The following is a 16,568-nucleotide window of genomic DNA, read 5'->3' as shown; positions in this document are numbered from 1 at the left end:
AACCTTTAATTCCCTTCTTTTATCCCTTCTCCTCATACTTTCTCCCCTTTCCTATCTCTTCCTGCCTACCTTTGCTCTTTTCGTTTTTTCTTTCCTTACCCTAATACTTTCTCCACTTTCCTATCCCTCCCTCATCTCCCTTCCTTCCCTCCCCCTCTCAAGCTCTATTTCAACCTTTCATTATCTTCTTTCTTCCCTTCCCTTCCTACTTTCCCCCCTCTCCTATCCATCCCTCATCTCCCTTCCTTCGCTCCCCCTCTCTTCTACTTCAACCTTTATTTCCCTTCTTTCTTTGCTTCCCCTCATACTTTCCCCCTTTCCTATCTCTTCCTGCCTTCCTTTGCTCCCTCCTTCCTTCCCCTTCCCCTCATACTTCCCCCTTTTCTATCCCTCCCTCCTTCCCCTCCTTTACTTTCTTCCCCCTCTTCTACTTCAACCCTTCTTTCCCTTCTTTCTTTCCTTCCCCTCATAGCATTTCCCCCTTTCCTATCTCCTCTTGCCTACCTTTGCTCCTTCCTTCCTTCCTTCCTTCCTTTCTTTCTTTCGTCCTTTCCCCTCATACTTCCCTCTTTCCTATCCCTTCCTTCCTCTCCTCCTTTACTTTCTTGGATGAATAGGTAGATAGGTAAGATTGATGGATGGATGGATGGATGGATGGATAGATAGATAGATAGATAGATAGATAGATAGATAGATAGGGTGTCTTCTCTATAATAGGATAACCGCATATACGCAATCAGATACCTTGGGGATGGGACCCAAGGTATAACTGCAGTTCCATGGACAAAAGCTTGAAAGTAATTTTAGACCATATCTTTTTCATGGCTCAGCGGAGCTGCCTGAAAGCGAAGGTGCCACCCTCTCGACCTCTTACCTGCCGCAGATAGAGCTTCAGGACATTGCTGATGTCGTGTGGAGAAGCCTGGGACAGCTCCACCAGCTCTTTCCCGTTCTCAAAGGCCTGGCAGAGCTTCTCCACCCGGGTTTTCACCCCGTTGACGCGATAGATGCCCTGCAAAGGGGGGAAGACACAAATCAACACGGATCTGGAGGAACACTGCCCAGCTTCATTGCTCAGAGGCTTCGGCACCTCTTGACATGAGTCAACAGTGTGATGCAGCCACTCAAAGGCAGCTCTAAAGACCAATGCAATTCTCAGCTGCATCAATCGGAGTCTAGTGGCTCGATGGAGGGATGTCACATCCTACTCTTCGACTTTGGGCCCTTCCAGTTTGAGGGTTCTGTGATTCGTTGGGAAGGCAGCCCAACCCTCAGGCTCACCTTGGTCCTGGTGGCCCGCTTCTCAATCTCCAAGACGCACTTTTGGACGATGAAGGGGATGCCGTCGGGGCTGGAGCCGGAGGCCTGCAGGAAGTCCTGGCCAAAGAGCTGGAGCTTGCCCCGGAGCTTCTTGTGGCCGCACTGGATGGCCAGAGTCTCCAGGCACTTTTTGTGGCAGGCCAAGTAACACTGCGGAGAGAAAGAAAGAAATTAAGAAGAGAAAGAGATGTATTTATTTAGTGTGTCAGAAACGAATTGAGAATACAGTTATAATGTGTAAAAAACCACAATTTGGCATGATACTAAATTTGAGTCCCCCCAGGGGTGAGAAAGGCATTATATATAAATACTGTAAATAAATAATAAAAATAAATGCCCTTTGACCAGAAGCTGGCCATTTGGAGTGTCTCTAGCGTTGTTGTGAGAAGGTCCTCCATTGTGCATGTGGCAGGGCTCAGACTGCATTGTAGCAAGTGGTCTGTGGTTTGTTCTTTGCCGCACTCGCATGTTGTGGACTCCACTTTGATGCCCCATTTCTTAAGGTTGGCTTTGCATCTCATGGTCTGTTCAGCGCTTTCCAAGTTTCTCAGTCTTCTATGTGCCCAGGAGAGAGTTACTCATCTGGTCTCAGCCACTGTTTGAGGCTCCGAGTTTTAGCCTGCCACTTTTGGACTCTTGCTTGCTGAAGTGTTCTTGTGAGTATCTTAGGAAGCTACGAGGGGTATTTTTTAAGTAAGATCCGTTGGAACATAAGTACACAACGAAAGTTTATTTCAAAAAAGTAAATTTACTTTCAGAAAGTACAAACTTCACTCTATTTTTCGACATAGTTGCCAAGTTTGTTCAAACACTTATCATACCTCTGAACCAATTTTAAAATACCCTCTTCATAAAAACTCCGATAACCAAATCATCTGTAATCAAAGACGAGCGACCGAAGCGGTCCTCATCATGGACGTTGTCCTGGCCATCTTTGAATTGTCGTACCCACTTACGCACTTTGCTTTCACTCATAACAGTATCACCGTACACTTCACAAATCTGTCGATGAATTTCTGCAGCAGGCAGGTTCCTTGCTGACAAAAACCGTATCACTGAGCGAACCTCACATGCGGAGGGTGAGTTGATAGTCTTAAACATTTTAAAAGCACAGAACAGAACCGTACAGGTTAGCTACAGAGCAGAAACCGAGCACAGTTGTTCCCGAGGCATGCCGGTACACGACGCACGCGCTCGTTGCGGTATGCACGCGAACTACTCGTGTCTACAACAAAACGGACCTTACTTTAAAAATACCCCTCGTATTTATTTATTTAAGTCGTTTGCTGGTTGATATCCGAACAGAGGATGGGCTGGAGATGACGCTGCCACCTGGTTCTTGCATTGCTGGCTGCTACTTCCTGGTGGATGTCAAGTGGTGCAATACCAGTTAAGCAGTATAATTTCTCCAGCAGTGTGGGGCATAGACATCCTGCGATAATGCAGCATGTCTCATTAAGAGCCACATTCACTGTTTTAACGTGGTGAGATGTATTCCACACTGGGTATGCGTATTCAGCAGCAGAGCATCAAAGAACAAGGGCAGAAGTCTTCACTGTGTCTGGTTGTGATCCCCAGGTTGTGCCAGCCAGCTTTCATACGATGTTATTTCTAGCACCCACTTTTTGCTTGATATTCAAGCAAAAAGTATATTGTAAGTCAGAGAATGATCCAGGGTAACTCCCAGGTATTTCGGTGTGCAGCAATGTTCCAGTGGGATTCCTTCCCAGGTAATCATCAGAGTTCAAGATGCTTGTCTGTTATTAAGGTGAAAAGCACACACCTGCATTTTAGATGGATTAGGAATCAGCTTGCTTTCCCTGTAATAGGCAGAAAGAGCAGCAAAGCATTGGAGAGCTTCTGTTCAACCATTTCAAAACTCCCTGGCTTGAGCGGTGGTGGCATGATCGTCAGCATAGATGAAGCTCTCTGTCCCTTCTGGCAGTGCCTGATCATTTCATAGAATCATAGAATCAAAGAGTTGGAAGAGACCTCATGGGCCATCTCAGTCCAACCCCCTGCCAAGAAGCAGGAATATTGCATTCAAATCACCCCTGACAGATGGCCATCCAGTCTCTGTTTAAAAGTTTCCAAAGAAGGAGCCTCCACCACACTCCAAGGCAGAGAGTTCCACTGCTGAACGGCTCTCACAGTCAGGAAGTTCTTCCTCATGTTCAGATGGAATCTCCTCTCTTGTAGTTTGAAGCCATTGTTCCGCGTCCTAGTCTTCAAGGAAGCAGAAAACAAGCTTGCTCCCTCCTCCCTGTGGCTTCCTCTCACATATTGATACATGGCTATCATATCTCCTCTCAGGCCTTCTCTTCTTCAGGCTAAACATGCCCAGCTCCTTAAGCCGCTCCTCATAGGGCTTGTTCTCCAGACCCTTGATCATTTTAGTCGCCCTCCTCTGGACACATTCCTGCTTGTCAATATCTCTCTTGAATTGTGGTGCCCAGAATTGGACAGAATATTCCAGGTGTGGTCTAACCAAAGCAGAATAGAGGGGTAGCAAGACTTCCCTAGATCTAGACCAGTGCTTCTCAACCTTGGGTCCCCAGATGTTTTTGGCCTACAACTCCCAGAAATCCCAGCCAGTTTACCAGCTGTTAGGCCAAAACATCTGGGGACCCCAGGTTGAGAACCACTGATCTAGACACTATGCTCCTATTGATGCAGGCCAAAATCCCATTGGCTTTTTTTGCTGCCACATCACATTGTTGGCTCATGTTTAACTTGTTGTCCACGAGGATTCCAAGATCTTTTTCACACGTACTGCTCTCAAGCCAAGTGTCCCCCATTCTGTATCTTTGCATTTCGTTTTTCCTGCCAAAGTGGAGTATCTTGCATTTGTCCCTGTTGAACTTCATTTTGTTAGTTTTGGCCAATCATCTCTCTAATCTGTCAAGATCGTTTTGAATCCTGCTCCTGTCCTCTGGAGTATTGGCTATCCCTCCCAATTTGGTGTCGTCTGCAAACTTGATGATCCTGCCTTCTAACCCTTCATCTAAGTCATTAATAAAGATTTGCTTAAATGTTAAACACTGATGGCTCAAGCACACTCCCTTGAGGCAGGCCGTTCTTCTGTTTTCGCCATCTGCTTCTCTGACCCTGGAACTCAACAAAAAAGCTCCTGTTTTGTAGCAGATTTTCTATGAAGCGGGTGAGGTAGTACTCCTTCGTGATATAATTTTTTTTCAGGAGCAGGCGATGATTTACAGTATCATAAGCCGCTGACAGGTCTATGAACAGCTCTTGTAATCTGCTGTCTTTCAAAACCATCTTATAGGAAATGAGGAAGAGAGTGAGAGAGAAGAAAGATGGAAGGAAGGGAAGACGGAAGAGGGGAAGTATGGGAAAAGGATGGAGGGCAGGAAGGGGGAATGAAGGAAAAAAGCAGACAAAGAAGAGGAGGAGCAAAAAATAACAAGAAAAAAGTATACATCAGTGTTTCTCAACCTGGGGGTTGGAACCCATGTGGGGGTCATGTGGGGGTTTCAGAGGGGCCGTCAAAGACCATCAGAAAACCTAAGCTGGAGGGAGGCTCTCACCAGAGAGTCCCTTCAAGACATTGGGGTTCTTTGTGGGAAGTCTGGCCCAATTCTATTGTTGGTGGGGTTCAGAATGCTCTTTGATTGTAGGTGAACGATAAATCCCAGCAACTACAACTCCCAAATGTCAAGGTCTATTTCCCCCCAACTCCACCAGTGTTCACCTTTGGGCATATTGAGTATTCGTGCCAAGTTTGGTCCAGATCTTTCATTATTTGAGTCCACAGTGCTCTCTGGATGTAGGTGAACTATAATTCCCACATGAAAGGTCAATGCCCACCAAACCCTTCCAGTATTTTCTCTTGGTCATGGGAGTATGGGGTTTACTGGGGCAGAAAAATGGATGTGCAACAAAGCAAAAGTTTTCACTACAAAATAACATGATGCCATTTCTGACATATGGAAACCCGTAAGGTGACCCTCTCATGGGGTCTTGGCAAGATTTGTTCAGTGAGATGGGGTGAGATGGCCCTTGTCTTCCTCTAAGGCCATGGAAACCCACTAGGAATGACCTTGGGCAAAAGGCACGCTCTCTCAGCCAGGATTGGAACCCTGATCCTCCCGTACCTCCTCGCACTCAGCTCCTTGGAAGTAGACATAGCTGTTGCACTCGCGGCACTTGGAGGGGGTGCGCAGCTTCCGTAGCCGGTGCGTCTGGGCCGCTTTGGACAAGCCGACGTGGCGGAAAGGGCCGGTGGCTGCAGAGATCCCCCCCGGGCTCATCTCCTGGATGCCTGGAAAAGGAAGAAGAGAGAGGAAGAGTTGCATCCAGACCTTAATTACGTCTCTGTTCTCGGACCAAACTTGCCGTTAATAGCCTTACTTCAAGGCCAAGTGGGGAAACCAGGACTTTTGAAAAGCAGCTAAGAGCATGGGAAGGGAGAGGAGGAATCGGGAATCTCCAAACTGGGGCAGTCAAAGGGTCTGAGTATCTAGCTGTGGTTTTGGTTTGTCATTCCTTTCTTCCCTGCTTCTCTATTGTCTTCTTCCACCTTCCTTTTTTCCCAGCTTCCTCTCTCAATGCTTCCTACCTTTTATTACCTCTTTTCTTCCTTTCTCTCTTTCCCTCTCTCCCTTCCTATCATCCTTCTTTCCTCCTTTCTTTCTTTTAATCGCTCCTTTCTTTCCTTCCCTCTTTCTAACTTCTCCCTTCCTTCTTCCCTCCCTCTTTCCTTTTATCTCCTCCTTTCTTCATCTCTCTCTCCTTCCCTCTCTTCTTATCCTCCTTTCTTCCTTCTTTCCTCTCCTTCTTTTATTCCCTCCTTTCTTCCTCTCCTTTCCTTTCTTCCTATGATCTTCCTCCTTCCTTCCTTCTTCCCTCCCTCTTTCCTTTTATTCCCTCCTCACTTCCTCTCTCTCTTTCCTTCTATTCCCATCATACTTCCTTTCCTCCTTCCCTTCTTTTATTCCCTCCTTACTTTCTCTCCTTCCCACTTGTCCTTCCTGTCATCTTCCTCCTTCCCTCCTTCCTTTTAGTCCCTCCTTTCTTCCTCTCTCGTCTTCCCTCTCTTACTTCCTAGCATCCTCCTACTTTCTTCTTTCCTCCTTCCCTTCTTTTATTTCTTCCTTTCTTCCTCCCCTTTCTTCCTATCATTTTCCCCTTCCCTCTTTCTTCCCTCCCTCTTTCCTTTCTTGCCTCCTTTTATTGCCTCCTTTCTTCCTCTGTCTCTTTCCCTCTCTTCCTATCACCCTCCTCCTTTCTTTTTCTTTCCTCCTTCCCTTCTTTTATTCTCTCCTTTCTTTCTCTTCTTCCTGTCATCTTCCTTCTGTCTTTCCCCCTTTTATTCCCTCCTTTCTCTCTCTCTCCTTCTCTTCCTGTCATCTTTCTCCTTCTTCTCTTCCTTCCTTCCTCCCCTCTTTCCTTTCTTTCTCTCCTTTCTTTACTCTTTTTTCCTTCCTTCCTTCCACCCTTTCCTCCCCTCTGCCCTTCTTCCTTCCTTGCCTTTCTGCAGGAAGGACAAAAATGTCTGCTTTGCAGCACGGGCCAAGGAGGAGGAGGAGAGAGAAACTGGGCCCTTTTTAAAGCAGCTAGGAAAATGGGACTGCAGAGGATTCATTCCTCCTTTCAGAAACTTGGCAACATAGTAGCATAGAGTTGGAGGAGACCACAGGAGCCATCTAGTCCAACCTCAGGCCAGGCAGGAAAAGCATCATCAAAACACCCCCGACAGATGACATCCACCATACTCACTTTGCTCGAACGACGGGGAGTTTCCGTCTGACTCTTCGCCGGGGGAGAAAGATCCGTTCGAAGGTATTGCTGGGAACTTGGCTGGAAACTCGCCTGCCCAAGAAAGCAACCCCAGAGTTAAGTCAAATAAAACCTTGGCGGGGATGAGGTTCGAAATAACAACTCTTCAGATCGGACAGCAATAAAGTGGCATCAAGTTGCATTCAATCACAGTGTAGTTCAAAGACAACATGATTCAAGTGGACTGTATCTACCTGAGCTACCAGCAGTGGATTCTGGGTGGTCCTTGGTCTCTGCAATGACCGTCGGCCAGGATTTGTGCACCTGGTGGCCTCGTCCACCTGGAGAGGCCAAGCACAAGTGTTGCGATTAGAAAACTGTAACTCCCAGGACTACAGGAAGCCACATTTCCCCCTCCTAAGCTGATGCAGGCCACCTTTGCAGAGGCATCCAAGAAACAGCATCATTTGCCTCAACAGCCGCTCGATTCCAGCCAAGAACTCCCGTCACCCCCAAATCGGCATGATGGGAAGCAGAGTTCCCAAATGCCCCAAGTCCCACAGTGGCAAGGTCAAGGCCCAAAATGCTAGCCTTGGAAGGGGCATTTAAGAGCACTTCAAGCTGTAATGTCGCTGGCTCACCTCGCCGTTCCCCATCTTTGCCACTGCCAGCCACATCTGTGCCGCTTCCTGGTGCAAATTCGCTGGCGTTGCAGCTACCTTTCCGCGTCCGTCCAATTGGAGACCTGTCACAGGAAAGAGCCATGGACAGATCTCAAAAACCATTGCTGTGTATGTGCTGACGGATTCTGGAACTATCCAAAATGAGCTTTCGGGGTCTTCCTCATCCAAGAATATCCTACGAAATGATCACAATAAGTGCGCATCTATCCTGCAGAATGAGTGTGCTTTGGATGCCACTTTCTCAATGCTACAGAGTCCTGGGAGTTGATTTCAATCTATTTTGGAACTATCCAAAACAACCCTTTGGGAACTTTCTCATCCAAGAAAATCCTACAAAATAAGCAGGCATCTATCCTGCAGAATGAGTGCACTTTTGACACCACTAGCTCATTGCTACAGAGTCCTGGGAGCTGATTTCAATCTATTTTGGAACTATCCAAAATAATGATATTTTGGGGTCCCATCCAAAAAAACCTTATGAAATTATCACAATAAGTGTGCGTCTATCCTGCAGAATAAGTGTGCTTTTGATGCCACCGGCTCATTGCTGCAGAGTCCTGGGAGTTGATTTCAATCTATTTTGGAACTATCCAAAATGTCCTTTTGGGGTCTTCGTCATCCAAGAAAACCTTACGAAATGATTGCAATAAGTGTGCATCTATCCTGCAGAATAAGTTCGCTTTTGACGCCACTGGCTCATTGCTGCAGAGTCCTGGGAGCTGATTTCAATCTATTTTGGAACTATTCAAAATAATGATCTTTTTGGGGTCTCATCCAAAAAAAACCCCCCTACGAAATGCAATAAGCGTGCATCTATCCTGCAGAATAAGAGTGCTTTTGATGCCACTGGCTCATTGCTGCAGAGGCCTGGGAGTTGTTTTCAATCTGTTTTGGAACTATCCAAAATAATGATCTTTTTGGGGTCTCATCCAAAAAAACCCCTACGAAATGATCGCAATAAGAGTGCATCTATCCTGCAAAATAAGTGCACTTTTGATGCCACCGGCTCATTGCTGCAGAGTCCCGGGAGCTGATTTTAATCTATTTTCGAACTATCCAAAATAATGATCTTTTGGGGTCCCATCCAAAAAAACCCCTACGAAATGATCGCAGTAAGCGTGCATCTATCCTGCAGAATAAGTGCGCTTTTGACGCCACCGACTCATTGCTGCAGAGTCCTGGGAGTTGATTTCAATCTATTTTGGAACTATCCAAAATGTCCTTTTGGGGTCTTCCGCATCCAAGAAAACCTTACGAAATGATTGCAATAAGTGTGTATCTATCCTGCAGAATGAGTGCGCTTTTTTGCTCATTCCTGGGAATGGTAATCTTACACAAAGACCTTCACCTTTTGTAGCCACTGGCGTCGAACCGCATTAATTTTGCAATCGTTTTGGGGCTCTATCCTGAGATCTGCAAACCCTCATGCTTGCGAGAGGCTGAGGCCCAGAAAGAATGGCTGGTGTGGGGTTCGCAACTCATACCAGTTGTGGGAAACGTAGGGCTCAAAGTCGTACTGCATCTCCGGCTCGTCTTCCCGCTGCAGCCGCTTGACGTGGGATGCGTACTGCTGACCCGGGTCGTAGAGCTTACTGCTTTCGCACAGCGTCTGGTAGTAGACAGGCAGCGGCGCTGTCTGCATGTGCATGGTTTGATAGAACGAAATGGTGGCCTGCAGAAACAAGAAAAGAGATGTTAATGGAAGAAAAAGGCGAGACATGTGCTGGTATTGACACCCATTACTCATCTGCCTTTCCATCCCCCTAAGGTTTCCTTCGCTTAGAATCATAGAATCATAGAATCATAGAATCAAAGAGTTGGAAGAGACCTCATGGGCCATCCAGTCCAACCCCCTGCCAAGAAGCAGGAATATTGCATTCAAATCACCCCTGACAAATGGCCATCCAGCCTCTGCTTAAAAGCTTCCAAAGAAGGAGCCTCCACCACACTCCGGGGCAGAGAGTTCCACTGCTGAACGGCTCTCACAGTCAGGAAGTTCTTCCTAATGTTCAGATGGAATCTCCTCTCTTGTAGTTTGAAGCCATTGTTCCGCGTCCTAGTCTCCAAGGAAGCAGAAAACAAGCTTGCTCCCTCCTCCCTGTGGCTTCCTCCCACATATTTATACATGGCTATCATATCTCCTCTCAGCCTTCTCTTCTTCAGGCTAAACATGCCCAGTTCCCTAAGCTGCTCCTCATAGGGCTTGTTCTCCAGACCCTTGATCATTTTAGTCGCCCTCCTCTGGATACATTCCAGCTTGTCAATATCTCTCTTGAATTGTGGTGCCCAGAATTGGACACAGTATTCCAGATGTGGTCTAACCAAAGCAGAATAGAGGGGTAGCATTACTTCCTTAGATCTAGACACTATGCTCCTATTGATGCAGGCCAAAATCCCATTGGCTTTTTTTGCTGCCACATCACATTGTTGGCTCATGTTTAACTTGTTGTCCACGAGGACTCCAAGATCTTTTTCACACGTACTGCTCTCGAGCCAGGCGTCCCCCATTCTGTATCTTTGCATTTCATTTTTTCTGCCTAAGTGGAGTATCTTGCATTTGTCCCTGTTGAACTTCATTTTGTTAGTTTTGGCCCATCTCTCTAATCTGTCAAGATCGTTTTGAATTCTGCTCCTGTCCTCTGGACTATTGGCTATCCCTCCCAATTTGGTGTCATTTGGCTTCCTCCCGCCTTTGTCCTCAGTTGGCTTCAACTGGTTCAAAGGGCAAAAGCTCTGATGTTCAACATCGGCCAAAAGAGTGTCAAGAGTGTCCTTGGATTCCATAGCATTGTATTATCGCAGTTTGGCGTTCAAATATAGATGGTTCGCTCTCTGATCGATTCTCGGACATACCGACTTGATGATCTGGTCGCTCTGTTTGACCACTTCATGGATCTGCCTCAGCGACGTGACTTTGGTGTCCTCCAATTCCTGCCGCTGCGTGTTGGCATCGGCAATGCATGTCCGGTACGTTGCCATGGCTTCCTCGGCCTGGAAAAGGCACCCCAAAGATGTAGGGTGAAATCCTACTCATAAAGACCACATAGTTGTCCCCTACCCGCTTCCCCCAACATATGAACTGGCCTTGTTCCTGGCTTCTTCCTCCAGCCGCCGCTTCTTCTCCAGGGCCTTGTTGGTGACAGCTCCGGTCCCTCCAACGCTGCTTCCCCCAACCCCAGACCCCATTTGCTCCTCCTCGGCTTTGGCTGTCACATTTTTGGCCTTTTCGCTCTCCTCTGAGCGCTGCATGTAGACCTGCTTGGCTTTCCGCAAATTGTTTTCGGCCTCTTGCTGGGAAGAAGAAATACACCCAAGTTGGGTCCTCAAAACCTATGAAAACTAGCCTGGGAGTCTAGAGAACAGGCAAAGGGCAACATACTCCCTTCTCCAGCCCCTTTCCATCATTTCCTATCCGTTCTCCCCTTTCTAGCTCCCTTCCACCTTTGCCTGTCCTCTAATGGGCAACTTTCTCCCTACTCTAGCTCCTTTCTATCTTTGACTTACACTCTAAATGACAACTTTCTCCCCTCTCCAGCTCCCTTCCATCTTTGCCTGTCCTAAATGGGCAACTTTCTCCCTTCCCCAGCTTCCATCTTTGCTTGTCCTAAACGCGCAACTTTCTTTCTTCTCCAGCTCCCTTCCATCTTTGCCTGTACTCTAAAGGGCACCTTTCTCCCGCTCCCTTCCATCTTTGCCTGTTGTATCAGGCAACTTTCTCCCTTCTCCCATCTCCCTTCTATCTTTGCCCTATCCTCTAAATGACAACTTTCCTCCTTCTCCAGTTCCCTTCCATCTTTGCCTGTTCTAAACAGGTAACTTCCTTCCTTCTCCAGCTCCCTTTCATCTTTGCCTGTTCTAAACAGGTAACTTCCTTCCTTCTCCAGTTCCCTTCCATCTTTGCCTGTTCTAAACAGGTAACTTCCTTCCTTCTCCAGCTCCCTTTCATCTTTGCCTGTTCTAAACAGGTAACTTTCTTCCTTCTCCAGCTCACTTCCATCTTTGCCTGTCCTCTAAATGACAACTTTCTCCTTTCTCCAGCTCCCTTTCATTTTTGCCTGTCATAAACAGGTAACTTTCTCCCTTCTCCAGCTCACTTCCATCTTTGGAAGGAAGTTGGCGAACCCGGGTCTTCAACACTCCTCCCAATTGATCCCCATTTCATTTTTGGACTATTCCATCCTAGATCTATGGTAACAACCACCTCCCCAAATGCCCCACCAGTTTCCGTTGGGCTCGGCCCCATTGCTCCTTGATCTCCTTCCGACGCTTTTCGTGCTCCAGGCGCCTCGTTTGCAGTGGCTGCAATAAAGATATGAGTCCCAATCATTCCAACAACTTCCCTGCAAAACCACTTACACAGACAAGCTCCTTCCTCCCACCACTCAGGAGACACCAATGGCCCTCCCTCCAATGACATTGCAGGTTATAGTGAGTACCATGAACATGTCCAAGAGCACTGCCAATGTCCTCCACGAACACCACACTCCCCACTACCCAACGGAAGGCTTTCATACGGGAACAATGTCATCCTGGATTTTATGTGTTTCCTCCACCACAGACATCCCAGTGTTTCTGACACTCTCCATTAGTGTGGAATTTGCATGACCCCAGCCACTGCCTCTCCCTTAATCCTTTCCTATTCTTTTCTATGGCACACAGGAAATAAAGGAATTGATTAGCAACTGAACATACTAGAGAGTTTTGGGGGAGAATTCACCATGATTTATAGGAGTTGTAGATTCTGGGATGTATAGTTCACCTGCAATCTAGATACACTCTGAACTCCACCAGTGATGGACTTGGAACTAACTTGGCACACAGAACCCCTGTGACCAACAAAAATACTGGAGGTCTTTCGAGGGATTTATAGGAGTTGTAGTTCACCTACATCCAGAGCGCACTATGAACGCAAACAATGATGGATCTGGACCAAACTTGGCATGCATACCCAATATGCCCAAATTTGAATACTGATGGGTTTGGAGATGAATTGGCCTGGACATTTTGGAGTTGTAGGTACTGGAATTTATAGTTCACATGCAATCAATGACCACTCTGAATTCCACCAAAGATGGAATTGGACTAAACTTGGCACACAGAGCCCCCGTGACCAGTAAGAAATACTGGAGGTCTTTGGGGAAAATTCACCTTGGTTTGGGGGAGTTGTAGTTCACCTACATCCAGAGCGCACTGTGAACCCAAACACTGATAGATCTGGACCAATATTGGCACACAGACCCGATATGCTGAAATTTGATTACTTGGGGGTTGGGGGGGGGGGCTGACCTTTCTTTCTGGGAGTTGTAGTTCACCCACAACCAGAGAAACGATGATCAAACTTGACACGCAGAACTCCCATAACTACCTCAACCTACTGGATCGGTTTGAAGGGACTGACTCACTATAGTGGGAGTTGTAGTTTACCATGTAGCCAAATTGCACACTGAACCCCACTGATGATGCAACTAGAGCAAATTGGCCCAACATCACAAACGTTAAGTACTGATGGAGTTTCAGGGGGTTAACCTGACATGATATGAGTTGTAGTTCACCCACAATCTTATGCATTTTGGACAATTAAAAACCGACTTTTTCAAGTAACCTGGGCAACGCCGAGTACCCAAGGTAGTAGATAATAAATATGAATGTTACTCCTTACTTGCAAGAACGTCTCCATCCGCAAAGTGACAGAGGCATGGAGGGAGCTCACAGCATATTCGGTGTCTTGTTCCAGCGCCAACGAATAGATTGAAAGAAACGGCATGTGGGGCTGCAAGACCAGGGGCAATGATGATGATGATGATTACTATTATTACTATTATTATTATTGACACAAAAGCACAGTATGTCACAGCAAATGAGATCTATATGCTGGATTTCGTATCACAAAATCACAAGTCGAACACTTCCCAAGCATCTAGGACTTTGTGATGTATTATTATTATTATTATTATTATTATTATTATTATTATTAGTTGTGTCCCTCTTTCATCTCGCCGCCATACCTCCTGCGTTATGGTCTGCTTGCAGGTATTTGCCATCTTTTGGAGCCCTTTGGCAAACTCCATCTCTGTGGAAAAAAGGGAGAAACAGGACCATTTGTCCCAACGACTTGTATAGTAAGAGAGTCGTGGGCTATTGTATTTTTAATTAAAAGCTTCCTTTGCTATTTATGTTTCAGTTGTTGGGAGAAATAATTACATATTAATAAACTACAGGAACTATGAGGAAAGTTGTCAGTGCCAAAGTGTCCTGAAAAGGAAAAAAGCCCAAACAAAAACAATAACACACACCCAGAGTAGTAATCTTCCAATTCATGTTGCACGAGCTCTTGCTGATTCGACCTCCTTCTGAGTAAGCATTAAAATTGGATCTTAACAGATTGCAGACACTTTTGCATTATGGTGTGGAAACTCATTGGTGTCAAAAGTGTCCCCAAAAATTAAACAAACAATAATATACAGAGTAGGAATCTCCCAATTCATGGTGCAGGAGCCCTTCGGAGCAATTGGACTCCAAAATCCAAACTTTGGAGCAGATGGCCGAGTGTCGCCTTTGCTTTCCAGTGGCTTGATGCATACAAGCTTTGTATAAAAGTATTCAAAATATGGGGCTGTATCAAAGTGAACTGTGTGTTTTAGACTGAGGGCTCCCCGCCGCCGCCTTTCCTCACCCAGAGTCGTCCTCTTCTCCAAGTAGTAAATGAGATCCTTCATGTATTTGGAGATGTTCTTGGCGTACTTCAGGGCAAAGGCCATCCCTCCCTCGCACTTTTGGAGGAGGACGTCCACCTCTTCGGCTGACAGGCGGACTGCAAAGGAGGCATTGGGAAGAAACCGCATAAGTCATACAAACCCTGAGCATTTTCATTTTGGACCGGAAATAACCCATCATTTAACTTTCCCGTTCCATTCTTCTGTCTATATATGGAAGGTGAAGAATCCATGTCTCTTGGTTTGTCTGTCCGTTTGCCCCACAAAGTCTGCTGTTAGGTGAAGTGGCCCTCTGGGGTGTCACTTGATTGGCTGTGGTGAAGCGTAGGGTTGGTTGTTGCCAGGTGAAGTGGTCCTCTGTAATACTACTGGATTGACTGTGGTAAAGTGTAGGGTTGGTTGTTGCTAGGTGAAGTGGCCCTCTGTGATGTTACTGGATTAGCTATTGTTAGGTGAAGGATTGGTTGGGTGAAGTGGCCCTTTGTGATGTTACTGATTGGCTGCTGCTAGGTGAAGTGGCCCTCTGTGATGTTACTGAATTGGCTGTTGCGAAATGTAGGGTTGGTTGTTGCTAGGTGAAGTGGCCCTCTGTGATGGTACTGGCTTAGCTATTGCTAGGTGAAGGATTAGCTAGGTGAAGTGGCCCTCTGTGATGTTACTGGATTAGCTATTGCTAGGTGAAGGACTGGCTAGGTGAAGTGGCCCTTTGTTATGTTACTGATTGGCTGTTGCAAAGTGTAGGGTTGGTTGTTGCTAGGTGAAGTGGTCCTCTGTGATGTTACTGGATTAGCTGTTGCTAGGTGAAGGATTGGCTGGGTGAAGTGGTCCTTTGTGATGTTACTGATTGGCTGCTGCTAGGTGAAGTGGCCCTCTGTGATGTTACTGAATTGGCTGTTGCAAGGTGTGGGGTTGGTTGTTGCTAGGTGAAGTGGCACTCTGTGATGTTACTGGATTAGCTGTTGCTAGGTGAAGGATTGGCTGGGTGAAGTGGCCTTTTGTGATGTTACTGATTGGCTGCTGCTAGGTGAAGTGGCCCTCCGTGATGTTACTGGATTGGCTGTTGCGAAGTGTAGGGTTGGTTGTTGCTAGGTGAAGTGGTCCTCTGTGATGTTACTGGATTAGCTAGATCAAGGATTGACTGGGTGAAGTGTCCCTCTGTGATGTTACTGATTGGCTGCTGCTAGGTGAAGTGGCCCTCTGTGATGTTACTGAATTGGCTGTTGCAAAGTGTAGGGTTGGTTGTTGCTAGGTGAAGTGGCCCTCTGTGATGTTACTGGATTAGCTGTTGCTAGGTGAAGGATTAACTAGGTGAAGTGGCCCTTTGTGATGTTACTGATTGGTTGCTGCTAGGTGAAGTGGCCCTCCGTGATGTTATTGGATTGGCTGTTGCGAAGTGTAGGGTTGGTTGTTGCTAGGTGAAGTGGTCCTCTGTGATGTTATTGGATTAGCTAGATCAAGGATTGACTGGGTGAAGTGTCCCTCTGTGATGTTACTGATTGGCTGCTGCTAGGTGAAGTGGCCCTCTGTGATGTTACTGAATTGGCTGTTGCAAAGTGTAGGGTTGGTTGTTGCTAGGTGAAGTGGCCCTCTGTGATGTTACTGGATTAGCTGTTGCTAGGTGAAGGATTAACTAGGTGAAGTGGCCCTTTGTGATGTTACTGATTGGCTGCTGCTAGGTGAAGTGGCCCTCTGTGATGTTACTGAATTGGCTGTTGCGAAGTGTGGGGTTGGTTGTTGCTAGGTGAAGTGGTCTTCTGTGATGTTACTGGATTAGCTGTTGTTAGGTGAAGGATTGGCTGGGTGAAGTGGCCCTTTGTGATGTTACTGATTGGCTGCTGCTAGGTGAAGTGGCCCTCTGTGATGTTACTGAATTGGCTGTTGCGAAGTGTGGGGTTGGTTGTTGCTAGGTGAAGTGGTCCTCTGTGATGTTATTGGATTAGCTAGATCAAGGATTGACTGGGTGAAGTGTCCCTCTGTGATGTTACTGATTGGCTGCTGCTAGGTGAAGTGGCCCTCTGTGATGTTACTGAATTGGCTGTTGCAAGGTGTGGGGTTGGTTGTTGCTAGGTGAAGTGGCCCTCTGTGATGTTACTGGATTAGCTGTTGCTAGGTG

The 16,568-nt window shown here is 46.7% G+C and overlaps 1 protein-coding gene across 1 annotated transcript in view; it reads right to left on the bottom strand.

The window, feature by feature from the left end:
* ARHGAP45 (Rho GTPase activating protein 45) overlaps positions 1 to 16,568 on the bottom strand; it is a 29,212-nt gene that overhangs the window by 3,581 nt on the left and 9,063 nt on the right. The window contains exons 6-18 of the mRNA XM_060784925.2: positions 14,416 to 14,553; positions 13,748 to 13,812; positions 13,402 to 13,512; positions 11,961 to 12,041; positions 10,827 to 11,033; positions 10,596 to 10,733; positions 9,227 to 9,414; positions 7,701 to 7,804; positions 7,314 to 7,400; positions 7,060 to 7,152; positions 5,436 to 5,602; positions 1,282 to 1,470; positions 875 to 1,012 (exon numbers count right to left, since the gene is read on the bottom strand). Of these exons, the coding sequence (XP_060640908.2) occupies positions 875 to 1,012; positions 1,282 to 1,470; positions 5,436 to 5,602; positions 7,060 to 7,152; positions 7,314 to 7,400; positions 7,701 to 7,804; positions 9,227 to 9,414; positions 10,596 to 10,733; positions 10,827 to 11,033; positions 11,961 to 12,041; positions 13,402 to 13,512; positions 13,748 to 13,812; positions 14,416 to 14,553 (1,706 nt within the window). The remainder of the gene's footprint in view (positions 1 to 874; positions 1,013 to 1,281; positions 1,471 to 5,435; positions 5,603 to 7,059; positions 7,153 to 7,313; positions 7,401 to 7,700; positions 7,805 to 9,226; positions 9,415 to 10,595; positions 10,734 to 10,826; positions 11,034 to 11,960; positions 12,042 to 13,401; positions 13,513 to 13,747; positions 13,813 to 14,415; positions 14,554 to 16,568) is intronic.

Source organism: Anolis sagrei, chromosome X, assembly GCF_037176765.1.
Source record: "Anolis sagrei isolate rAnoSag1 chromosome X, rAnoSag1.mat, whole genome shotgun sequence".
NCBI lineage: Eukaryota > Metazoa > Chordata > Lepidosauria > Squamata > Dactyloidae > Anolis > Anolis sagrei.
This window is presented reverse-complemented; position numbering and strand designations above follow the sequence as displayed.